The following is a 26,152-nucleotide window of genomic DNA, read 5'->3' on the forward strand; positions in this document are numbered from 1 at the left end:
TCATATTTTATTTAAATGTAAAAATAATAAAACATTACAGGGATTATCACCGGAGGTAGACAGGCAAGTCTCGGAAGTGACGTCATGAGTACGCTGCAGTTCCAATTGTAGAATGACCGGGCTCCTGTCCTCTGGACTCTGAACGCCCCAGTCATTCTCCCAAGTCCATGCTTCGGAAGTTTGGAAGTCTGCACTCGGCGGTATTGAGAAACAGCCAATGGTTCGGACGCTGGACTAACGTTACAAAATACCATCCTGAACATATTTTAATCAAGTGGCCATTCCCAAACTCTACAACCAATGTAAAAGGAAAGTTGAATCTTCCTGTGAAATAGATCATTTTGCCACAACCACTGACCTGTGGTCGAGCCGGACGACCGAACCTTACATCAGTCTAACGGTCCATTTTATAACTACAAACTTCGAACTCAAGACCCGATGTCTGCAGACGTCCTTCTTCCCATGGGAGCATACTGGGATAATATAGCACATGAGATGAGAGGTGCATTAGCGGACTGGGATTTGAAGGAGGACCAACAGGTTTGCGTGACCACCGATAACGCATCCGACATGACAAAGGCTTTGGAGGTGAATGGCTAGACGTGGCTTCAGTGCTTTGGACACAGGCTGCACCTGGCGATAGGTACGTTTAACTATGTTTATTTTAATAAATGGAACGCCGCCTGAAAGCTAGTTCAGGCAGACAACTCGAGCTGCGTTCATTCATACTGACACGTCATCATCCTCCCTCCTGCTCTGACTACTGCTAGTGTTACGAAGCAGGGGCGTTATCCCTGCTAGGTCACCTGGATTTGCAATGCGTGTCGTACCTTGTGGTAGGTCTCTGTGTCTGGCTTGCTTACTCTGGCTAATTCTGTTGGGAATTGGAATGATCATGTTGTCTTAGATGAGGGCTGCCATTCAGATCTTGTAATGTCTGGAAAAGCGTTTCCTTCTTCTATAATGATTTGTTGAGTCCTCAGATTCCCTCCGGTTTCACTGATGCTGCCCATCTGTTGGTTTTGGGGTTTTTTTGACAGCAATGAGTGGTTTGCAGATAAATGGCCCTTAGAGATTCAGTCTCTCAATGAATCCAGATCTACAGTTCTATTCAAGCTCTACCCTGTTGTTGCTTGCCAGCTTGGGGTTCCAGTTGGACAAGGAAGCAAATCGTGGTGTTTCGTGACAATTCTGCAACTGTAGAAATAATCAATAAGGCCGCTCCGGAGTACCACCAATAAACAGCCTTATGCATCAGCTCACTTGGCTATTTTAAATAATTTCATTCTGCTAGCAGCCTATGTTCGGGGTCATGAGAATCGTATAGCCCCTGCAGGAACTTTTTCACTCAGCCTCAAATTATGAGAATTGACCTAGCAAAGTACCATCAAAGCCCATGACTCTTCTGGTATTTCTATATTTCTTTCTGTGCCAATCTTTTCCTCAATCCTCTTCCAGTAGATATCTCCATAGTTTGTGCCTTCATTGTATTTTCATATGAATCCCCCCGTCTTCAAATGCAGAGTATTAAAGCAATGTTGGCAGGATTCAGTTTCACATGCCTTGTAATGATCCAGCTTCCCAAAGCCTTCTTGGGAATCCTGATGTCAAGCTACTGCTCAACGGCCTTAAAAGGCATGTCCTTCAGGCAATGATAAAAGATTACCTCTCACTATCACAAGGTGCATTAGTTGGTTTCTAGGTTAAGGCAAGGTCTCTTTTCACCCTACACTGATATCATGCTGGAAGCAGTTCTCTCTATGGCTGTTCATGGGTTTCTAAGGTGTGGTGAATATACTACAAGATCCCTGTTATTTAATCCTCAGCAGGATCTCACAATTGATGATTTAACCATGGAAGAGCACATGTATTCTTTGTTCCTTAAACACTCCAAGACTGACAGAACTAGACAAGGTACTCAGATTTATTGCAAGACTAACTCCAAGCTACGCGATCTTGCCATACATGTGGTCTGCCTCAGGATCGCTATTCACCTTGCTCCCTCAGAATTGGCGCCGCCACAACTGCAGCTCATCTTCTTCCTGCATCGACCTTGAAATATCTTGGGCGATGGTCATCATCCACGTACCAAGGACATGTCAGACTTCATAAGAAAGAGATTCTGGGGGCACAAAAGCTAATGAGTTCTAGCAACCCTTGAATCTAAGAAAATCTCGAAATTGCCTTGCCGGAATATGTTGTTGCATATCAGGTGGTTGCTGGGTTCGAATACTATTCATTAAGTCTCTTGCAGTAACCTAGTTAGCATATTCTAATAGGGCTTCAGTGCTTTGAGAATGGCCTGAAGGTGAGCATACCCAGGTCTAAACATAATAGTCACTAGGTAGTATGTTTCTAATAGGGCCATGAGATGTCAACAAGTTCAGTGAGCCAGGTTTCCATTGAGTCGTGCTCTTTATTAACAGACATTCATACTGCTGAGACACACACAGTCACATCATCAGCTGAAGGGTGTGTGTGTGTGTGTGTGCATGTGTGTGTGTGTGTGTGTGTGTGTGTAGAGAGAGGAGGAGGCTCTCCCTGCTACACAGAACACACACAAACTGAGGAACCAGGCCACAACTTAAACCCAGGATACAGAGGTTCAGTGAAGGAGGTGCTGAAGGTGTGGAGGTGGATCAGAGAGTCAGAGGAGACTCTGTAGAAGGACAGAGTGCCAGCAGGACAGTCCATATACACTGCTACTCTGTGAGAGTCAGAGGATGAGGAGAGAGGGAGGACTGTTTCTATGTTATTGTGACGGACAGAGTAACCTCTATCAGAGCAGATCAGACTCCAGGACTGATCATTAAGTCCAAACACACAGTCAGTACTGTATCCTTTCCTTCTGATTCCTCTGTAACTCACTGATATAAAAACCTCTCCTCTACAGTCGACCTCCCAGTAACAGCGACCAGTCAGACCATCTCTACACAGCAGCTGAAACCAGGCCTCAAATCTGTCTGGATGATCAGGATAGGACCGATCCTCTCCCAAAAGTGTCACCTCCCTGTTGTCTTCAGACAGTCTGAGCTTTCTGTGTACTGTGTTTGAGTCCAGAGTGAGTTCACAGACATCTGATGGAGAGACAAAGACACAACACAGCAGCAGTTTATCATCAGACACACCTGAAGGCTTTATTCTTTGTTAGCTGACAGTCTGCTGTTTGGTCCTCATGAGTCAAACTGATTCCACACTTACACTTCTTCAGTCCAGGTTTTAACCACTGCTCTCCACCATGGTCCACCCTGGAGGAAGAAACACAGTCAGAGTGATGTTCAGTCCAACATGAGTCCTACCTGCTGTTCAACATGAAGCAGTGTTCCTCAGTTTGTCCCTGTGACAGAGAAACAGGCTGAAACTCATCTGAGCCAGCTGTCTCCATCACTCTGTCTCTTTTTCTGACAGTGTTGAGATACTCGGAGAAAAAGAAGAAGAAGAAGTCAAAGATTCAAAAAGCAAAGGCTGGCTGTTGGTCTGTCCTCCAACATGGAGACTTTCTTTTCCTCCTTTAAAAAGAGATTCTAAATAGACTTTCTCTGAGCAGGAGAAATCTTCTGAGGATGAAGACCAGACCGAATCCATCAAACGTGCTGTGTGGAGGTCTGGGAACCAAGCTAACAGCCTCCCCCTACCAAAGACAGCCATAGCACTGCTCACTGCACTGCAGACCATGGACAGGCGTTCACTGAGGGTGAATATATGAAGGAGGCATTTCTCTGGAGCTCTGAGGGTTTGATGGCTCACCAAACAAAGAGACGATGAAATGATGTTTGCCTCTATGGACCAATAAATGAACAGATCTGTTGAAGAGTTGAACTGTGGTGTGGTTCATCATTATTTTTCATTTATTATTATTATTTCTTTCTTTGTTATGCCGTTTGAATCCCAAATTTGCATGCCTCAACGTGCCCCAATGTACCCAAAAATTGCACATGCATCAAAAATAACTCCAATGTCAATTTTTTGTATTTTTGGTACTCACTATAGGGGGCTGGTTTACTCCAGAAACATACATACTGTTTATGTGTATGTTGAGGAGCTGCTGCATCACAATGAGTTGTCTTCCCCCAGAAATTAGGGTTACTATATGTTTCTTTTTTGATTCCAATCCCTTCCTCTTTTGCTGTGGCTCGGCATTTCACAAATGTGGGAATGAAATTGCATTATAATGTGCAAAACAGTGAAATTTATCTTGCCCGGCTCAGAACCTAAACATCTGATCCTAGAATCGCCCATGAATCACACCAGCCCAGGACCTCCACATCCAGCATCTTCACCAAGATGGTCTGAGACCAGCCGACCAGAGAGCTGCTGCAACAATGGGTTTGATAACCAAAGAATTTCTGCACATACGGTCAGAAAACATCTCAGTTGGGGCATTGGTGCGCCAAGGCTCTCCCCCCCCCCCCTCTCCCGCCTCCCTTCCACCCCCTTATTTTAATGCACCTCACTAGATACTGATATAGGTAAAGACATGGGGTGGGGGGTGTGGGTTGGGTGGACTGGTTTTATATTGGGGGGGGGGCAGATTGTGGTGCAGTAGTGCGCTGCGGCTCTCCCCCTCTCTCCCGCCCCCCCCCCCCCCCCCCCCTATTTTAATGCACCTCACTAGATACTGATATAGGTAAAGATATAGGGTCGGGGGGGGGCGGGTTTTACACGGGGGGGGGGCGGCGGATTGTGATGCAGTAGTGCACTACGGCTCTCCCCCCTCTCTCCCGCCTCCCTTCCTGCCCCCCTATTTTAATCCACCTCACTAGCAAACATACATACAACAAAAAAAAACAAACAAAACAAAATTCAAATCATATCACACACACACAGATCAGGTTTGGAGGGGCCTTGGTGTTTGGCTCGGCCCTACTCGTTGGGGGCCCATCGGGGCTGGGTGGGTGGCTGGTGTCCCTGTCACCCTCCACCCCCCTGCTGCCCCCTCCCCTGTGGGGGCCTGGTCCGCGGCTGCACACGGGGCCGGGTTTCCCGGGGTTCCCTCGCGGTCCTCTTGGGGGGGTGGGGTGGTGCGCAGCTGGGGGGGTGTTACTACGGCAGCCATTGCGGTGTCCCTCCATGCCCCCGCGGCCTGGTCCATCAGTCGCAGGGCGTGGGTGGGGGGCGTGGGTGGGGGGAGTGGTCAGGCCGTCTGGGGGGGGCAGGTGGGATTGGCCCTGCCGCCTCCGCCCTCCCTCCGCTCCGGCGCGCCGGTTGGTGGGCTCTGGTCCTGGTCCTGCCCGTCTGCCTGGCTGTCTGCTCCTGGTGCCGGGCCCCCTCGGCCCTGGTGGCTCCTTTGGCTCCGTCTTGGGGGGCTGTGGGGGCGGTGTTGTGGGGGTGTCCCTTGGGGGGGCTGCGGGATCTCTCCCCCCTCGCCCCCCTTTCCTCCTACTGGGTGACCTGGGGGTCGCCCTGGGTGCTCCGGCGGTACCTGCTTGCTTCCGGTCTGGGTCCTTGGCTCGTCCCCTGGCCTGGGTCTCCCGCGGCGGGTTGGGTCCTTCGGTCTGACTGCTCTCGCAGCCCGGGTGCCGAGCCGTACCGCTCGGCTGGTCTGACCCAAGTGGTTTCATCTGCACCAGTGGTGGTCTTGTTACACAAATAGAACACAGCATGGCGGCAACCCTCTGCAACCCAAGCTTCAGTAATGATTGTGGACTCTAAGGGTTGCTTAATCATTAGTATCACCCCACGGATTTTTTTTTTTTTTTTTGGCATCATGGTGAGATGGTCCCTCTCCATCTAAGTGTGTTAGGTCTCTCTCTCCTTCTCTCTCCCTGTCCCTTTGTATATCCTTATGTAATCTTTCTTTCACTTTCTCTTATTTTTATTTTTTTTTGGCCCACCTAGGTGTGCACGCCCTCTTTTACAGAACATGATATTAGCTGCCAATAAAAGATAGGCCAGAGTTCTAAGAGGGATGGTGATGGTTGCATGCACACAGTCACAAGCACAGAAGAAAAAGGTTTTCTTTCTTTTCTTTTGCTGCAAGAATAAATTGCATTAATATTTGACAGTTTGTGACAAACATGACACAAACCAGAAATATATATGCAGACAAGAGGAAAAAGAGAATAAAAAAAAAAAAAAAAAAAAAAAGAAAACATCTCAGGGAAGCTCATCTGCATGCTCGTCATCCTCATCGGGGTCTCCACCTGCAGTTCATCCTCGCAACAGACTTGAGTGGGCAAATGCTCACATTGGATGGCTTCTGGCACTTTGGAGAGGTGTTCTCTTCACGGATGAATCCTGGTTTTCTCTGTACAGGGCAGATGGAGGACCGCGTGTATGGCGTGGTGTGGGTGAGTGGTTTGGTGATGTCATCGTTATGAATGGAGTGGCCCATGGTGGCCGTGGGGTTATGGTATGGGCAGGCGTATGTTATGGACAACGAACACAGGTGCATTTTATTGATGACATTTTAAATGCACAGAGATACTGTGACGAGATCCTGAGGCCCATTGTTGTGCCGTTCATCCACGACCATCACCTCATGTCGCAGCATGATAATGCACGGCCCCATGTTGCAAGTTCTTGCATGGCCAGCATATTCACCAGACATGTCACCCATTGAGCGTGATTGGGACACTCTGGATCGACGTATACGACAGCGTGTTCCAGTTCCTGACTATATCCAGCAACTTGGCACTGCAGGAGTGGACCATAACTCCACAGGCCACAACCAACAACTTGATCAACTCTACCCGAAGGAGATGGGTTGCACTGCGTGAGGCAAATGATGGTCACACCAGATACTGACTGGTTTTCTGACCCCCTAATACAGTAAAACTGCACATGTTAGAGTGTCCTTTTGTTGTAGCCACCCAATGCACACCTGTGCAATAATCCCGCTGTCTAATCAGCATCTTGATATGCCACACTTGTGAGGTGGATGGATTATCTCTGCCAAAGAGAAGTGCTCACTAACACAGATTGAGACAAATTAGTGAACAATATTAGAGAGAAATAGTCCTTTAGTGTATGTAGAAAAAGTCTTAGATCTTTGAGTTCAGCTCATGAAAAATGGGAGCAAAAACTGCACAAGTATGCTCTCAGTTTCAGCCTAGGCCTCATAAAGTGCAGCACATCAGACAATGGTGCACATCAGGCAGTGCTTGTGTGAGGGCCCGTTCATAGCCGCTTGCGATTTTAATTCTGTTTCTAACCATAAAAGAAGTGATGCTTGAGTCAGCACACAGGATAGTGGACTACAAGATCACATGTTGAAAACAACAAATGAACTATCAGAGGACATTTTACAAAGACGTACGGTGTCAACACTGATGAGAGTCCTCATGTATCTTCATTCACAACCTTTACTGTCCATGCTGACACAGAAGCTGGTTCAGTCGGCCTCTTCATTCTCTCTAAACGTAGTAACTGTCAGAAATCAGATGTGTATTAACCATAGACTGTATAAAATATGGACGTAGTATCTGTGACGTCACCAATCTGTTCCTGAGAGCTGTTCTGAAGCCAATCGACGGCAGCAGCCATATTGGAAACGCGGAACTCAACCAGGCAGATTGTGACGTAGTGTGAGCCTCCTAGTCAACAGCTATGTGTTCCAGACCGGGAGTCACGCCCGTCATGTCCTTATTTGGGCAAAAACTCGAAATCTTAATATCTTCTGAACTGTCAAGTTAGAAAAAAATTCACCCCCCGTACAGTGTGTGCCATTAGAGAGGTTAACTTCATAGGGCCAAGCCGTTTTTTGAACCAGGCTGTAAACATGTTTATTAATGCTGCAAAGATCATCTTTTTCCCATTCATGTCTATGTGGTTTCTGGTGTTTCTGCAGCCAGCCTCAAGTGGATTCCTGATGTATTGCAGTTTATAACACTTCTGCATGGGCTTCATATTTTGGTCTGTGTGTTCTCTGATTCAGGTCCAATCACTCCTCTGAAAAGACTTCAACTCAACAAGATCTTTGTTAGTGAATGAGATGTTTTCTTTTACACATTCAGTGTTTGAGTTCTTGTTGTCTGTTATACCTCAGTGTATCCAGTCTCCAGAGGGGATCCTCCAGTCCAGCAGACAGCAGATCCACTCCTGAGTCTCCTGGATGGTTGTAGCTCAGGTCCAGCTCTCTCAGGTGGGAGGAGTTGGAGGTCAGAGCTGAGGCCAGAGAAGCACAGCCTTCCTCTGTGATCAGACATCCTGACAGCCTGGAGTTAGAAATAAAAACATACAGTCAGCAAAGTGTTGAAGTTTGGACCATTTAAATACAAACAACCATAAACATTATGAGAAGGAAACCGGACCTGAGAGTTTCCAGTTTACAATGTGGACTCTTCAGTCCAGCAGACAGCAGCTCTACTCCTGAATCCTGCAGGTGGTTGTTACTCAGGTCCAGCTCTCTCAGACTGGAGGACTGGGAGCTGAGGACTGAGGACAGAGCTTGACAGCTTCTCTCTGACAGGTTACATCCACTCAGCCTGAAGAAGATGATGAGAACAAACAAATGGTTTCAGTTGTCATGAACAGAATGAATTCTATTTCAAATGTCTCCCTCATGAACTCACACAGCTTTGTTGGAGGCTTTGATCACTGGCAGCAGCCTCAGAAGAGCCTCCTCTGAAGCAGAGTACTTCTTCAGGTCAAACAGGTCCAGATCTTTCTCTGAGGACAGTAAGATGAAGACCAGAGCTGACCACTGAGCAAGAGACAGTTTCTCTGTGGAGAGAGGTCCTGATCTCAGGGACTGTTGGATCTGCTCCACTAGAGACCGGTCCTTCAGTTCATTCAGACAGTGGAACAGGTTGATGCTTCTCTCTGCAGACAGATCCTCACTGATCTTCTTCTTGATGTACTGGACTGTTTCCTGATTGGTCTGTGAGCTACTTCCTGTATGTGTCAGCAGACCTCTCAGGAGAGTCTGATTGGTCTGCAGTGAAAGACCCAGGAGGAAGCGCAGGAACAAGTCCAGGTGCCCGTTTGGACTCTGTAAGACCTGGTCCACAGCACTCTGATGGAGATGGTTCAGTTCAGGTTTGTCTCTAAAGATTTTAGAGGTTGGGGGCGTTGGTTGTTCTTCTTCCATCAGGTTGAGTCCAGACTTGGTGAAGGTCAGATGGACATGAAGAGCAGCCAGAAACTCCTGAACGCTCAGGTGGATGAAGCAGAACACCTGGTCCTGGTACAGTCCTCTCTCCTCTCTGAAGATCTGTGTGAACACTCCTGAGTACACTGAGGCTTCCTTGATCTTGATGCCACACTCTGTCAGGTCGGACTCATAGAAGATCAGGTTTCCTTTCTGCAGCTGATCAAAAGCCAGTTTTCCCAGAGACTGGATCATCTCCCTGCTCTCTGGACTCCAGAGTGGATCAGTCTCAGCTCCTCCATCGTACTTGATGCTCTTTAGTTTGGTCTGAACCACCAGGAAGTGGATGTACATCTCAGTCAGTGTCCTGGGCAGCTCTCCTCCCTCTCTGGTCTTCAGCACATCCTCCAGAACTGTAGCAGTGATCCAGCAGAAGACCGGGATGTGGCACATAATGTGGAGGCTTCGGGATGTCTTGATGTGGGAGATGATTCTGTTGGCCTGCTCCTGGTCTCTGGATCTCTTCCTGAAGTACTCCTCCTTTTGAGGGTCAGTGAACCCTCTGACCTCTGTCACCATGTCAACACACCATGGAGGGATCTGATTGGCTGCTGCAGGTCTTGTGGTGATCCAGAGGCGAGCAGAGGGGAGCAGGTTCCCCCTGATGAGGTTTGTCAGCAGCACATCCACTGAGGTGGACTCTGTAGCATCAGTCAGGATCTGATTGTTGTGGAAGTCCAGAGGAAGTCGACACTCATCCAGACCATCAAAGATGAACACAACCTGGAACTCTTCAAACCTGCAGAGTCCTGCTTCTCTGGTCTGAGTAAAGAAGTGATGAACAAGTTCCACCAAGCTGAACTTTTCTCTCTCTCAGCACATTCAGCTCTCTGAAAGTGAAGGGGAATGTGAACTGGATGTCCTGGTGCCAGCCACTCCCTTTGTTAGCACTGTTCTGATTGGTTGATCTCTTCCAGGTAAGCCTTTAAAGATGTCTTCTTGTCTGATGGTGGTCTCTGGTCTGTGTGGGGTCCTGAATGCTGCTTCAATCTGTCTGACCTCATGTTCATCATTGACCTCTCCAGTCCCTCCCTCTGTGATGTAGAGCTCTGTGTAGATCTGGTTCAGAAGGGTTGGGTTTCCTGCTTTAGCGATCCCCTCAAACACACACTGGAACTTCTCCTTCAGGTGAGACTTCAGTTTACATCTGCACCCTGGAACAGTCCCTGAAAGAACAAAAGAGAAATGTGATGAATAATCTGAAGCTACAATCAGTCTGATGAATTTACACTTTCAGACATTGTTCAGTCAAAGCTGAGGAAATGTCCAAGCACTGCTCACTGCAATCCAGCGGATGGTGGCAAGGGGCTGAAACCCTGGCACCCATAGACATGGGTTAGACATTATATCTCTATGCTGGCACCTACCAAGATCACTCTCTGGAAGAGGAAGCAGTGGACTCGGCTGCAATCAGTGCAACACAAAACAGCTGCCTGGACCTGTCTGTCTCAGAGAGCACACTGACTCAGACAGAGAAGGAGGGTTTCAGCTTGAGGAACATTGAAAGAGGCCACTGGTAGGAAATTGACTTTTTGATTTTGTTTGACATTATTTGAATTGTTGTTTATTAAATTGAAAAGGATATTTGTTAAATAAATGTTTACTGTAATTAATTAATTAATTAATTAATTAATTAATTAACTGTTGTCTTTTGTTTGTCTGAAGGTTTACAACCTGACAAATCCTGCTTTTGAAACCAATAAGCTGAATGTGAAGAGTTAAAATAAATGGAAAAAGCAGATTTGAGTTGTCCCAGCATCCTTTCATGTGTTCCAGGCCTTTTCAAGTTAGGGCAGGAGCTGAGAAAAAAACAAACATAACTTGACAGTTGTAAACCACAGTGAAGACAGGAGGACAAACAGCCTTGTAAAGCTGTCAATGCTGGAGGAAAACTTAATTGGAAATAACACCTTCACAAAATGGCGGAGGAAGCCTTTGGGAAAAGTGTGAAAATGCTGAAGCAGGAGAGAACTTCGGCATTCACCAAGCAAGCAAACTTCCTGGGCGGAGGAGCAAAGAGCATGGGTGAGAGTGAGCTCAGAGAGGAGTTCAAGAAGCTCAGCCTGGGGGGAAGGCATGTCAGCGAAGCGAATGACGACTACAGAGTCAGCATGCTGGCAGACATGGAAGCAAGCACATCCGATGACATGGATCCAGTTCTAAGCAAGCAACAGGAAGTTGATCTGGAGAAGACAGTCAATGAATGTGAGGCGAAGATGGATGAGGTATGACAAATCGTACAGAATAATCCCTGGTCTCGATACGGTCAAGATGAGTTAAGGACAGCACTTCAAGAAGCAGGAAAAGCCTGCGAAAAGGTTGCTGCAACACCTGTATCTGCAGTGAACAGTGATGGCTGTCACAAAAAAGTGACTCAAAGCCTGAAATCCTGGGATCTGTGGATCCCAGCAGCAGAGAGAGCTGATCTGGCAGATTCACGGACCTGGGAGCCGAGAGAATTCAGCTTGAAGCAAGGCGAGGAGAGTTTGTCTTCGCACAAAGTATTGAAGAGGAGGGATAAAGGAAATCTTTGACAGCTATGGCTGCAGCAGTGGACCTAACCACACCAGCAACACAGACAACGCCCATTGTGAGAATTAAGCATATCAGTTTGCCCAAATTCCATGGTTGCAAGAGAGAATTCCACAGATGGAAGAGAGACTGGGGGAGCTTGCAAAAGCAAGGAGAACTGTCAAGCTCAGTGGAAGTCAAAAAGATGCAACTTTTGGACAGTGTGGATGAGAAAATCTCACGAGATTTCTGCCTCTCTGCATACAACACAGCAGAAGACATGTTTAGAGTAGAGCTCTAAAGTTCAGTAGAGCTCTGGATGTTGAGCAACTCATCGACCATCGACTCCAGGATCTCTTTGGAGTTATAGGCCCCGGTGAGTCGGCATGACGGTCTTCTTCTTCGAATGAGGTTCCGGCAGGCTGTACACTGGGGAGTGTAATGCTGCCCTCCACAGGCTAGGTTTTAATACCTACTTATATACTGGCATACAGCCCAGTTCATTTTAGAAACCGTAAAACTGCCCGACAAAGTGGAGACTGCACAAGCATGAGGGTCTGTTGCCTAGCACCGCATTGTTTGGTTTGTTTTTGGCCATGATAACCCCACCCCTCGCCCCTGACACAAGCGGTTCGCAGTTCTGGTCCAGCAAAGAGCTGGAGCCGCTCTGGAACCAGTTTTCCTGGGTGGGAGCTGGTTTGCTGGCAGTCGAAACACGAAGAACCGGTTCTCAATCGGGCACCGGCTCCGAACCGGCCCTGAAACTGCCTCGGTGGAAAAGGGGTAAATGAGGGTTAGCAGCAGGAGATATCTTCATCAAGCCTGAGCAGCTCAAAAAGTTATTTCCAGATGAAGAACTTGACGATCTGAGAAGACCAGAAAACATTGAGCTTCTCATCAACCACCAAGAAGGTAGACTCGCCCCCCAGAGAGTGAAGGTTGTGGGTGACCTTGTCTTGTGGGAGAGCCCACTGGGGAAGACTGGAGCTGGAGCTCACCCAGATCGCTTTGAGGAAGTTGAGGTAGCGGCGCACAAATCAGAAACACACTTTGCACGCTCCATGAGAACAGCAGCCCTGAAATATAAAGAAATCCTCAAGGCAAAAGAGATCCAGGCTGAGACCAAGAGAACAGTTGCTAGCAAGAGTTCCTGGAGTGGTGGAAATGGAAGTGTGGAGGATGTCGATGTGGTAACTGTCAGCCTGGAGGGAAAGAAATGACTGATTGAAGAGAAAGAGATTGAAATCATAAAGCGAGGCCTTACCTATGTGCCAGCAGATGCTCACAGTAATGCTCCACACTGGGACACAAAATATCTTTGGATTGTGGATCCAATCTCTCTCCCCATTAACAGGACTGGAGTGGAGGCCACTTTCCTCAGGACAAAGATAGACAACTGAAGAAGGAGCCAGAGTGGCACACAGCCTACACAGCACAGGTGCATCAAATGGTTGAAAGAGGGGCAGTAAAGAACCTCACCATGGAGATAATGGATAACTGGACAGGACCAGTATGGTATGTAAGCCACCTGGTGGCACCAAACCCCCATTCTGTTGCAACACCAGTATGCCTCGTATGGAACAGCAGTCAACATTTCAAAGGTCAAAGTATGAATGATCTGCTGCTGAAAGGGCCTGATGTTCTCAACCCAATCCGAGGAGTTCTCCCAAGATTCAGAAGAGGATTGTCTGCAGCCCTGGGAGACATTAAGAGAATGTATAATTCTGTGTGGCTGGAGGACCAGGAGATGCACCTCCACAGGTTTCTCTGGAGAGATCATGAGGATGAAGACATCGGTGAATACGCCATAACAAGGGTCAACATTGGCGATCAACCTGCACGATGCATGGCACAGCTGGCTATGCGGGAGACAGCAAGGTTTTCACACCTGGAAGAGGAGCGTAGTCCTAGAAAAGGACAGTTATCTGGATGATATCTTGACGTCCCACAATGACCAGGGAAGACTAGACAAGTGAACTGTGGATGTTGTGAAAATCCTGGAAGCTGGAGGTTTTTCCTCAAACCCTGGGTTTGCTCAGGGCAAAGTGAGAGGCAGGAGCAAATGCAGATCAAGAAAGATCTAGATCAATGAACAAGGGCCCCTGGGGGAAAGGCCCTGGGAGTTGGATATCTGGTGGAGGAGGACAGGCTTTATGTGATTACCTCCATCAACTTCTCAAAGAAGAAAAAGAAAATGAGAGTGGGCCAAGACCTTCTAGAGGAAGAGGTGAGCGTAAAGTCTCCTGACCCTAGAAGCAGATGAGAACTTTTGAGCTAAGAAGCAGGCCACGAGCCAATTGGCCTTGTCACACCCTTGAAGCAGAAAGGGGCCGTACTGATCAGGAAGGCATTCCAGGAAGCGGAAGTCTTTCCCAATAAACTTGGGACAAACCACTTTCAGCAGGCCTAAAGGCTGATTTATACTTCTGCGTCTCCCCTACGCAGCAGGGGCTGACGAGGACATGAGCACCACATACTTGTGCGTCGATGTGTCTGTGTCGCGCAGCAATTCTCCTCCGATACGCCTGAGGGCAGTGTGGTCTCTCTGATAGTCGGTCGCCTGCTTCCGGTCCTGCTACGATCTCTGTTTACTTTTCCACATCGATTCAGAGCGTGTTCTGTTAATCTACAGCTGATACATGTTGCTGTTTATCATACAGACATGATTACATGAAGAATAGAGAGGAGGAGATGAAATACACGGCCGATGTGCGGCCGATGTCCGGGATCCCGGAAGTGCTGTGAATGCGGGAAAGACAAAGCCGTCGAGCGGACCAATCACAGTGCTTGCGGTCTGCGTCGGCTCTACGCGTAGTTACATTTACGAGGAGGTGCACGTCAGCTACGTGCGTAGGCCTCTGCGTAGGTACGGGAGCTACGCGGACCTACGGCGTAGGGTACGCCGTCGATTCGACGCAGAAGTATAAATCAGCCTTAAGGGAGGAAGCAGTCAAGTTGTTTGAAGAGTATGTGCAATTGAGCAAAATCACCTTCTACAGCAGCCTCACTCATTGGAAAACCTACAGGAATAATATTCTCTGATGGGAATGACAAGAGCTTTGGAGCCGTGGTGTACTTCAGATGGGAGACAGAGTCAGGTATCCAGATCAGACTGGTTGAATCCAAAAAGGGGAACCTGTCAGAGGGAAATCTGTGGTGCAGTCTTTGCTGTTCGTCATCAGATACATCGAAAGGCACAGTAGGATAGAAGTGGACTGATGGTTCCACCTATTGGACAGTCAAACTATCTTGGGAGCAGTCCAACGTGACAGTTGTGGATATCAAACCTTCTTCACAACCAGAGTTGGAGAAATTCAAAAGTCTGGATCTGTTGAGGATTGGTGGTGGATTCCAGGGGACTTGAACATCACTGACATCATTACAAGAGGAGCAACTCCAGAGGATCTGCAAGAGGAGTCTGAGTGGCAGAATGGACTTTCATTTCTGAGAATTCCAGTGGAGGAGTTGCCAAAGAAATCAGCCAGAGAAGTTGCAGCAAATGCCAAGGAGGGCGTTGAGAGACTCCAAAGAAAGTCATTTTTAAGCAGTGATAACAAGAGCGCAAGCAAGGATCAAACAGAGGGATGCACAGCAGAGCAACCCTCAACCCAGTAGAGAAGAACCTGTAACCCTTCCTCTTCAAAGATCTCCTGGCTCAGTAGTTGGAAAGCTTGTTGAGGTGAGAAAGTTCAGCAGTTTGACAAAGCTTGTCAGCCTGGGTGTGGAGAGCTGCTCTGGAGTGGAAGAAAAAACTGGGAAGCTCAACTCATGGAATGAAAAAGTGGGAGGTAACACATTTTGAAGACAAGACAAAGATAAAAACTGTGCTCTCTGTTGAGGAATGTGAGGATGCATTGGGAGATCTTTTCCTGTCGGCTCAAGAAGGGGTAACATTCCACAACACCACCCTCTGCAGACTGGCTGTGCATAAGGAGAAAAAATAACTTGACAGACATCAGGATGGATTTGATTTTCTTCCTCTCTGAAATCTCTTCATCAGCTGGGAGCACTTTCTCAAAGCTCATAGATGTGATACAAATGTGTGCATCATATTAACATTTCCTCTTCATCATGTTCAATGTGTTCAAATCCTCTTACTGCTCTGCAGACAGTCAGCCAGCTCCTCCTGCTTCATTCTCCTCAGGAAGTGCAGAGTGATCTCCAGAAAGGCCTCTCTGCTCCTCCTCTGCTCTTCATCCTCATCCTCCCTCTGACTCTCGAAGCATCCTGGGTAATCTGGACTAAGAGCTCTCTGGATCTCCTTCAGCTCGGTCTTTACAAAACTGATGATGTTCTCCTGGAGCAGCTGGAGCAGAACAAAACAGAACATCAGATTATCTGTGACAGACAGAGAGCCTGCTGGTCTGCAGAGTCCAGCATGGAGACTGGATCACAATGCTGCTTCAGGACTTAGTCTGTGGATGGTCCTGTCTTCTACAAATCAAGTTTCTCTGAAATGAACTTCCTGTTGGAGAAATCTCCTGGTGTGCTTTCATCCAGAAAAAGTCTGCAGTGACTTTAGACCTGATGTGTTTATTAGAATGAAGCTGAAAGCAGCAGCTGTCATTAACATGAAGCAAAGTGTTTCTGTCGTTTAAACAGAGGTGGGAAGAGTAAACCAAAACAATACTCAAGTAAAAGTACTGTTACTTCACAATGATGTTACTCAAGTAGAAGTAAGAGTACTCGTAGAAACAAGTACTTGAGTAAGAGTAAATACTGTAAGTACCTCAATAAAAACTGCTCAAGTAGTGAGGAACTTGTGAGTGGTATCATATATGAAATTGTATCGTATTGGAAACGCTAATAACAATGTGAAGTGCACACTGCCTTTAATAAAGTGACATAACCAGGAAAATGCCAAAATGATTAGGCATGGTTTACTTTCAAACATTAAAGTAAGAGGAGCTGCAATGTGCACAAACTAATGTACCCACTTTCATTTTTTAAAACAAGCTAGAACTTCAAACAGTGTCTGAGATGTCATCAGAACATGGGACATTTAATGATCTATTCATCTATAATACTACAACATTACAATACAACAGATATCTATGCCTTCCAAACTTATGTTTTTGACCTTTAACTTATTTTCAGTACATCATACTGAAAATATAGTTCACTAAAGTGTATAAAAAGGCCACGAACTCAGTCCTGAAGAATCTCTCTGAGGTGACTGTTGAGCTTCAGAAGCAGCTGTTTCTATCAGCATGGTACCTTCCTCTTATAAGTTACTTTAGATTACTTTCCAACATTTCTAACATGCTTTTAAGATGTAATGTTAACCAGTATGATCCTTAGCTTACCTAACTGATTACTCACAATGACATGCTTGTTAAGATTTAATTGTTCTATGTTGAAGCTCAAGATTTCCACCTTTTAGAACAAAAGTAAGCAGCACATAATGTGACTGTTGCTGCTCGTCATTTAGAAGTTATGAGAGAGTCTGGATGTTGGGCAGAGAGTAAACATGTTCCTCTAAAGGGTTCACTTTGTGAACTCTGCTGCCAAAGTCTGAGTCTGTGGGTGCTTCTCAAAGCTCTAAACGTCCATCCTCGCGTCTCTTCCTCGCGGCTCTTCCTCGCGTCTTAGTCCCGCCCACCAGAGATGCGAGGAAAGGAAACCAGAGGAGAGAGGAGATTTATATTTAGAGAAATGAGACGTCCTCTCCTCCGGAGCGTCACGTGAAGCAACGTCGGTTTGTGATGACGGCTTTAACAGCTGTTTGTGTCTGCACACATGTTCACTGTAATAACTCTGATCAATATAACCAGTAACAGAGCTCTGTCTCTGTGTTTACATGTTTAACACACACCTGTTTAACACACACCTGTTTAACACACACCTGTTTAACACACACCTGTTTAACACACATGTTCACTGTAATAACTCTGATCAATATAAACAGTAACAGAGCTCTGTCTCTGTGTTTACCTGTTTAACAAACACCTGTTTAACAAACACCTGTTTAACACACACCTGTTTAACAAACACCTGTTTAACACACACCTGTTTAACACACACCTGTTTAACACACACCTGTTTAACAAACACCTGCACATGAAGAGAATCTGCTCTCTGTTTATTCTGTCCTGAAGCATCACAGATCGATTCATCAGTAAAATGCCTCATTATTAAATTATTTATTACTTTAAGGGAAAATAGAAACCATGCAACTCTTTTCAAACCCTGTGCTCATTAATGATCAGCCTCATATGAAACTTTATTAACCTGACAGGAAATATAACAAGTGTTTTTACTAACAGACAAACTTTACTGTCAGACTTCTCTTCATGAAGAAAACGAGAACAAACAGGGAAACTAACAGGAGGAATAACTGATCATTAATATATATTCTATCTATGATATTAGACTCTATTACTCTATTTCATTAGACAGTGAATCTGACAAAAACAATCAGATATAACATAATCCATCCTCTGTTATATTGAATTGATGATTTTGCGATCAGTATATTGTTTTTAAAACTCTCATCAAACACTTTTTAATCTCAGCTCATCAAATACAGACTGTTTAGAAACCAACGTGTGTTTATGATCTGTTTCAGGGCACCCTTAGTGACTGTTTTAAGGTCTGTTTCAGGGCACCCTTAGTGACTGTTTTAAGGTCTGTTTCAGGGCACCCTTAGTGACTGTTTTAAGGTCTGTTTCAGAGCACCCCTAGTGACTGTTTTAAGGTCTGTTTCAGGGCACCCTTAATGACTGTTTTAAGGTCTGTTTCAGGGTACCCTTAGTGACTGTTTTAAGGTCTGTTTCAGGGCACCCTTAGTGACTGTTTTAAGGTCTGTTTCAGGGCACCCTTAATGACTGTTATAAGGTCTGTTTCAGGGCACCCTTAATGACTGTTTTAAGGTCTGTTTCAGGGTACCCTTAGTGACTGTTTTAAGGTCTGTTTCAGGGCACCCTTAGTGACTGTTTTAAGGTCTGTTTCAGGGCACCCTTAGTGACTGTTATAAGGTCTGTTTCAGGGCACCCTTAATGACTGTTATAAGGTCTGTTTCAGGGCACCCTTAGTGACTGTTTTAAGGTCTGTTTCAGGGCACCCTTAATGACTGTTTTAAGGTCTGTTTCAGGGCACCCTTAGTGACTGTTTTAAGGTCTGTTTCAGGGCACCCTTAGTGACTGTTATAAGGTCTGTTTCAGGGCACCCTTAGTGACTGTTATAAGGTCTGTTTCAGGGCACCCTTAATGACTGTTTTAAGGTCTGTTTCAGGGCACCCTTAGTGACTGTTTTAAGGTCTGTTTCAGGGCACCCTTAGTGACTGTTTTAAGGTCTATTTCAGGGCACCCTTAGTGACTGTTTTAAGGTCTGTTTCAGGGCACCCTTAATGACTGTTATAAGGTCTGTTTCAGGGCACCCTTAGTGACTGTTTTAAGGTCTGTTTCAGGGCACCCTTAATGACTGTTTTAAGGTCTGTTTCAGGGTACCCTTAGTGACTGTTTTAAGGTCTGTTTCAGGGCACCCTTAGTGACTGTTTTAAGGTCTGTTTCAGGGCACCCTTAATGACTGTTATAAGGTCTGTTTCAGGGCACCCTTAATGACTGTTTTAAGGTCTGTTTCAGGGTACCCTTAGTGACTGTTTTAAGGTCTGTTTCAGGGCACCCTTAGTGACTGTTTTAAGGTCTGTTTCAGGGCACCCTTAGTGACTGTTATAAGGTCTGTTTCAGGGCACCCTTAGTGACTGTTTTAAGGTCTGTTTCAGGGCACCCTTAATGACTGTTTTAAGGTCTGTTTCAGGGCACCCTTAGTGACTGTTTTAAGGTCTGTTTCAGGGCACCCTTAGTGACTGTTTTAAGGTCTGTTTCAGGGCACCCTTAGTGACTGTTTTAAGGTCTGTTTCAGGGCACCCTTAGTGACTGTTATAAGGTCTGTTTCAGGGCACCCTTAGTGACTGTTTTAAGGTCTGTTTCAGGGCACCCTTAATGACTGTTTTAAGGTCTGTTTCAGGGTACCCTTAGTGACTGTTTTAAGGTCTGTTTCAGGGCACCCTTAGTGACTGTTTTAAGGTCTGTTTCAGGGCACCCTTAGTGACTGTTATAAGGTCTGTTTCAGGGCACCCTTAGTGACTGTTTTAAGGTCTGTTTCAGGGCACCCTTAATGACTGTTTTAAGGTCTGTTTCAGGGCACCCTTAGTGACTGTTTTAAGGTCTGTTTCAGGGCACCCTTAGTGACTGTTTTAAGGTCTGTTTCAGGGCACCCTTAGTGACTGTTTTAAGGTCTGTTTCAGGGCACCCTTAGTGACTGTTATAAGGTCTGTTTCAGGGCACCCTTAGTGACTGTTTTAAGGTCTGTTTCAGGGCACCCTTAATGACTGTTTTAAGGTCTGTTTCAGGGCACCCTTAGTGACTGTTTTAATGTCTGTTTCAGGGCACCCTTAGTGACTGTTTTAAGGTCTGTTTCAGGGCACCCTTAGTGATTGTTTTAAGGTCTGTTTCAGGGCACCCTTAGTGACTGTTTTAAGGTCTGTTTCAGGGCACCCTTAGTGACTGTTTTAAGGTCTGTTTCAGGGCACCCTTAGTGACTGTTATAAGGTCTGTTTCAGGGCACCCTTAGTGACTGTTTTAAGGTCTGTTTCAGGGCACCCTTAATGACTGTTATAAGGTCTGTTTCAGGGCACCCTTAGTGACTGTTTTAAGGTCTGTTTCAGGGCACCCTTAATGACTGTTTTAAGGTCTGTTTCAGGGCACCCTTAGTGACTGTTTTAAGGTCTGTTTCAGAGCACCCTTAATGACTGTTTTAAGGTCTGTTTCAGAGCACCCTTAGTGACTGTTTTAAGGTCTGTTTCAGGGCACCCTTAGTGACTGTTTTAAGGTCTGTTTCAGGGCACCCTTAGTGACTGTTTTACGGTCTGTTTCAGGGCACCCTTAGTGACTGTTTTAAGGTCCGTCTTTTCTCTGTTATTAAACTCAGCTGATGTGAAGTTTCGGTTAAGTCCGAGCCGCTGCAGCGTCCAATCGGTGAGTGATATTCGATAAGGGGGCGTGTCTGTCAGAGAAAAGACTTCCGCAAAGTCTGCTCTCATGTTTCCTCGATTATCCCTCCTCGGATCAGTCTCCTCTCTCCTCTCTCCTCTCTCCTCCAGCAGCGTTTAGAGCTTTGGGACGCAAGTTAAAATGGGGCGTCAGTAACTACTTCCGGTTCGACCGAGGAGCGAGGAGACTGCAGTTTAGAGCTTTGAGATGCACCCTGTGTGAGAGCAGCATGACCTCTGACCTCTGACTGTGTGCCACTCATAAATGCAAGGCTTCAGAGTGTGTGCTCTGATTCTCAGGCAGACTGACCAATGGGAGCCTCTGATCTCTGACCTCTGTGGAACAAATAGAACATCATGTAGTGTATATAATATAATGACACACAGTGTCGATGTGATAGATTCTATGTAGTGGATCCTGGTAGAAACACTGCTGGATCCTCCTACAAACACAGGACACACATGAAGATACTACATGCTGAGTACAGTTCTTTCTGCCTCCACTCCTGTTTACTGTGTTGATCCTGATAGAAACACAACCAGTGACTAATGTTCACCTTCACAGAGAAAACACCAACCACAGTTACAAAGGTTTCACACACAACAACAGGAACTTTGAGAGGCTTACCTTCCATCAGCACTCATCTTTAAAGATTTGAACTCAATAAATCGATCCAAAGATATGTCACTCTTTAAGGACACACAGCTGGGTCCAGGTCCAGAGGAGTCTGGTCTCTGATGTTGGACTCTGACAGAATCACAAACACTGATGAACAAACATGAACTCTGAAAATCTTCCAGGTTTGAGTGCTGCTGAAATTTACTACAAACTTTTCTAATGTTTGATTCTGATAAAAACGCTGAGATTGATTATTACTTTGGACCATCAGACTGACGGCCATCTTTGAAGTCAATCCATCCACCCTTAGTCCGATCACTCCTTAAGGACACACAGCTGGGTCCAGGTCCAGGTCCTGGCCCAGGAGAGTCTGGTACATGTTGCTGCTTTGGCCTTCAAAACACACACACACACACACACACACACACACACACACACACACACACACACACACACACACACACACACACACACACACACACACACACACACACACACACACACACACACACACACACACAGTGTGTGAGTGCTGAGTGCTGACATGGAGCAGAGTCATGGACAGGTAGAGATCCTCCTCTCACCTCTGAGCTTCATGTTCCCCACACGGAGTGCTTTTAGAGGGAGGAGCTCCCTCCTCTCCGTCCTCACACTGATTCATGGCAGAGCTTCCACCTTCACACAAACACAACATGTTCATCATCACAACAAGCTTTACACCACAGAGACACACACTGCTCTCTGACACAGTGTCATTCCTGCCTCTACCACCAGATGGATCCACGTTCATTATATTCTCTTGATAAAGCGTTCCTCCTGGTTGACTCCAGAGCTCTTCTGGATCCATTTAGAGTTCAGTTCAACATGAAGACACGAGAAAACTTCCACTTTGATGTTTGGAAGAATGAAGGAAGTACTCACCAGGTCAATTTAGATCCACTTCCTGCTTCACCTGTAGAAGAACCACAGAGAGAGACTGGGGTGGAAAAACTGTAGATAAGGAGATGGACCAACAAACAAGTCTTTGTCTTGTTCATAAAATACCTTTAGGAACAGATCAGAGCCGACTAGGGGTGACCCCAAATAGTTGAATATTAGACGATTCGTTCTAACAAGTCTTAGTCGACTGCCAATCTCATAGTGGAATATTTGCATATGAAACGTGGATCATTCCATTCAAACCATGGGGGTGCTCAATGTCTAATTTTACATTATTTTCCTGTTTCCCGTAAAAACAGTGTCTCATATATCCTATTGTTATATAAATATAGACTTATTGAATGTAATTCTGAGAACAGCTCTTGAAGTGTTAAATCTCCTTAAAGTGGTAATTAAATCTCCCCTGGTAATTAAAGGTGGACTCTCCCATTTAGCGGGACCTGTGGAGCAGACGTACCTCAGCTGGTCTTTAAATCTTTCTACGTTCATGGCAGCTCAAAATGTCAGGAAATAAAACTTCAGTTGATTCTAAAAACTAGTGATGAAGATGAGGAGCAGCTTCATGAAGAGGGCTGTGAGATCAAGGATCACCGGACCACACAAAAACTGTACGGGGCCAAAAGAACGAGGAGGGATACCCAAAGCTGTCTGAAGCCTCAAAAACAATCCACAGCATCCCATCCACCTCCACACCATCAGAGAGGATATTCTCAAAGACAGGATTTACAGTCAACAAAGACAGGAGCGCACTTCTGCCCGTACACACGATGGTTTTCCTCACGTACAGTTTGAAAAGACTCAAGCGGACAAAGACGAGATGAAAGACTGTTTTAAAAGGTTCTGTTAAGAGATTTAAAAACCCTTTAGCTGGTTCAGGTTTGATTTTGAACATTATACAAATGTTTAGCCTTAAGTTGGACAGACTACCCTCCACAGTGCTGCTCTCCTCTGTGTGAACACTGTTTAAATATCTCCTGATTCCTTATTCTATAGTGGAGCGTTGTTCCATGTTTAACTGATGGTGGCCTTATTGGAGTTTTCTCTCCTTCATCACCTCGTTGTGTTTGTAATATAGATTTAAAAAATCTAAGTTTCATGCTTATAATATTCTGTTGTCCCTTTTACTTTAAGCTATGAGTCTCTTAATTGTAAATGGTTATGTGTAATATTGTCATGTGGTCACCATCATGCAGACTTTGGGTCAATAAGGAAAAACAACAAACATTCCACTATTAGTCGACTAGGGGCAAAATCTGATGAATCAGATTCCACTAAGCAAATCCTTAGTCGGGCTCACCCCTAGAGCCGACAGAGTACGGAGTCTTCTCTCTGCTGACTGACACAGAGAAGCTGTATCTGCTGGTTACTTCCAGTTTGTGGTTTCATAAACTACCTGCTCTCTTCACAGTTCCCCCCAGCTCACATCTGTCAGCAGCAGCAGAGCGCTGACCGCATTTCATGGCACATCCTGTTTACCAGATCCTCCAGTACTCACCACGTGAGATAAAACACACTTAATGTTAGAATAAGGTTTAATCTTAATCTGCAAGAGGGACCTTTTAAGGACCTATGTGCATTTGGATAGCAGGAACCAGAGTCTAAATTTAGTTCCTGGGTAGTTAATCTCCCCCTGTGAAGTCCCTGCTCGGGGGAAGTACTTTTCAAAGGTCTAGGAACTTTTGGGGGCAGTGATTAATTTCACCCACTGCCTGCCTGCCTGCCTGCCTGCCTGCCTGCCTGCCTGCCTGCCTGCCTGCCTGCCTGCCTAACTGCCTTCCTGCCTGCCTGCCTGCCTGCCTGCCTGTCTGTCTGTCTGTCTGTCTGTCTGTCTGTCTGTCTGTCTGTCTGTCTGTCTGTCTGTCTACCACTGAACAAAGTCTAGAACTGTTAACATGAAATCAGCCTGACCTACAACCAGAAGCCGAGTCCAGCTCAAAGCACACAGACAACAGGAACCTGCAGAGACTTCGTGTCAGGACATGTGAGACCGCTCAGAGTGACACCCAGAGACAGGTTTTAGATTTAAAATATCACTTTACTGAATATACAAAGACATAGAGGTAATAATCTTCAGGACTCTGAGGGCAGACCTGGGACAAAGTGGGAGAGACCTTTTCCTTATTCTACACTGCTCACTGAAATCTTCATTTACATATCCCATTCTGCTTCAAACATTTCTTCATTTGGCTATAATCCACTTCCTCTTTTGGAACACGGCAGCACATACGGCTGACGTGTGTTTGTGTTAGCATTAACCGTTCACATCAAAGTGCAAAGGAAGAGCAGACACACAGTCTGGAGTTACTTTGATGAACTTTCAGGTTGAAACATTATGGTTGGTTGTTTCTGTGTCCGTTTACTTACTTTTGTTAGTTCCTTTGTTGAGTTCATCTGTTCAGTTCAGCGTGCGCTCCTGCAGTGAGAGAGGAGCCAGCCCAGTGTTTCCTGAGTTCATACAAAGTGTTGATGTCATCGTTAACGTCAGCGGCTCATATCAAACTGTGTGGGTTTCCTGTTCTGTCCTGTTCTGTGAAAGGTGTGAAAGAAGTCTATGGTTGACTTGTTTTCTGTGTCTTCAGTTAAATAAAGGATGTTTGATTTGATATTGTGGGCTTAAGAGAAATGTGACAGTCCTTCCTGTGCTTTAGTACACTCTGCTGCAGTTAGTGTGGGGACTGAGCAGCCTATAAAGACAGAGGAGGTTTGCTCCTAAAGGGAGAGAGGTGAGGCCGTGTTTCCTTTAATATATATCTTAGTGTGATTTATTTGTGGGTTCATTTGATGATTCTCTGTTGAAGTTTCTTGTGTTTGAAGCATGGGCGTTTCTAGCCCATTTTTGGGGGTGCTGAAGCACCCCTAAATTGAATCCCAGCACCCCTAAAATTTTAGAGATTTTTTTTTTTTACTATATGTCCTTAACAAGCTAGAAAAGTTTCAAAACCATGCAGTACTTGGTTGAAACGTAATATTTTAACAACAAAAGAAAAATACAGCTGTGTGTTTGAGTGTGTGTGTGTGTTTGTATTTGTTACATTGTGGGATCTGAAACATGTTATCCCACTCACAGCTTTGGGACTGATATTTTAGTGGGGACCAAAACCCTGGAACCTACGACATCAAGCTTAAATTCAGTGAAAGATCAAAATAGTGTCCTGTGAAGTTTTCAGGATTTTCCTCATTTTACACATAAACCTGTATAAGTGTGCTTGGGTGTGTATAAGGGGAAGTAACTCAGTATCGGCCTCTAGTGGCAGAGGGTGGTACTGCCTCTACACACACTGTTAAAATACTCAGGGGGAATGCAGCCATCTATGATAGAGTGTGTGTGTGTGTGTGTGTGTGTGTGTGTGTGTGTGTGTGTGTGTGTGTGTGTGTGTGTGTGCTCTGGAGCAGGTTATGTTCAGGATCAGAGATCAGTTTGGAGAAAACTCCGCCCACTGACCAATCAGCCCGCTCAATCACGGAGTTCTGTCAGCTGATCGCGAGGGGGGGGGGGGAGAACTGTGGCCATGAAGAGACGGGCAGGACACTCTGTCTACCTGTATGATTTTATATATAAATACTGATGACAGTTATTGATTATCTCTCCTGACATCATATATAAACAGAGTCTGAAGTCAGATAATTCAGATTAAATCGTTTTACTGCATTAAATATAAAACTGCGCATGCTTATCACTTTGAATCATGTTCTCATTTGTATTAGTCCTTTAACCACAGCGCTCAGTTTGATACCATCAGGACTGCAGCTGAAATATTAAGTCTACAACTTACACACACGAGACAAGATTACATCAGAGTGATCAGGTCAGAGATTAAACTGAGTTATTATAGTCAGATATATCTAATGATGAATAAACAGAGTTATTATAGTCAGATATATCTAATGATGAATAAACAGAGTTATTATAGTCAGATATATCTAATGATTAATAAACAGAGTTATTATAGTCAGATATATCTAATGATTAATAAACAGAGTTATTATAGTCAGATATATC

The 26,152-nt window shown here is 45.5% G+C and overlaps 2 protein-coding genes and 1 long non-coding RNA gene across 3 annotated transcripts in view; all 3 read right to left on the bottom strand.

Annotated features, from left to right (window-relative positions):
* Positions 1 to 2,396: 2,396 nt before the first annotated feature.
* Positions 2,397 to 8,410, bottom strand: LOC117811259 (stonustoxin subunit beta-like; the record flags this gene model as incomplete). The annotated part of the gene is made up of 4 exons (XM_034681434.1): positions 2,397 to 3,077; positions 3,202 to 3,248; positions 7,983 to 8,156; positions 8,253 to 8,410. Coding segments are annotated over 4 exons (912 nt in total), but the record flags the coding sequence as incomplete, so codon positions are not given.
* A 99-nt stretch (positions 8,411 to 8,509) lies between these two features.
* Positions 8,510 to 26,152, bottom strand: part of LOC117811873 (NLR family CARD domain-containing protein 3-like) — a 197,907-nt gene continuing 180,264 nt past the window's right edge. The window contains 4 exon segments of the mRNA XM_034682361.1: positions 8,510 to 9,904; positions 9,906 to 9,958; positions 9,961 to 10,257; positions 15,701 to 15,908. Of these exon segments, the coding sequence (XP_034538252.1) occupies positions 8,510 to 9,904; positions 9,906 to 9,958; positions 9,961 to 10,257; positions 15,701 to 15,908 (1,953 nt within the window).
* On the bottom strand, positions 20,894 to 24,592 carry LOC117811264. The gene is made up of 6 exons (XR_004630962.1): positions 24,517 to 24,592; positions 22,135 to 22,165; positions 21,798 to 21,888; positions 21,472 to 21,606; positions 21,223 to 21,342; positions 20,894 to 20,930 (listed from the first exon to the last, which is right to left on the bottom strand). It is a non-coding gene; the product is annotated as an uncharacterized LOC117811264 (long non-coding RNA).

This window comes from Notolabrus celidotus, chromosome 4 (genome assembly GCF_009762535.1).
Source record: "Notolabrus celidotus isolate fNotCel1 chromosome 4, fNotCel1.pri, whole genome shotgun sequence".
NCBI classification, from domain to species: Eukaryota; Metazoa; Chordata; class Actinopteri; order Labriformes; family Labridae; genus Notolabrus; species Notolabrus celidotus.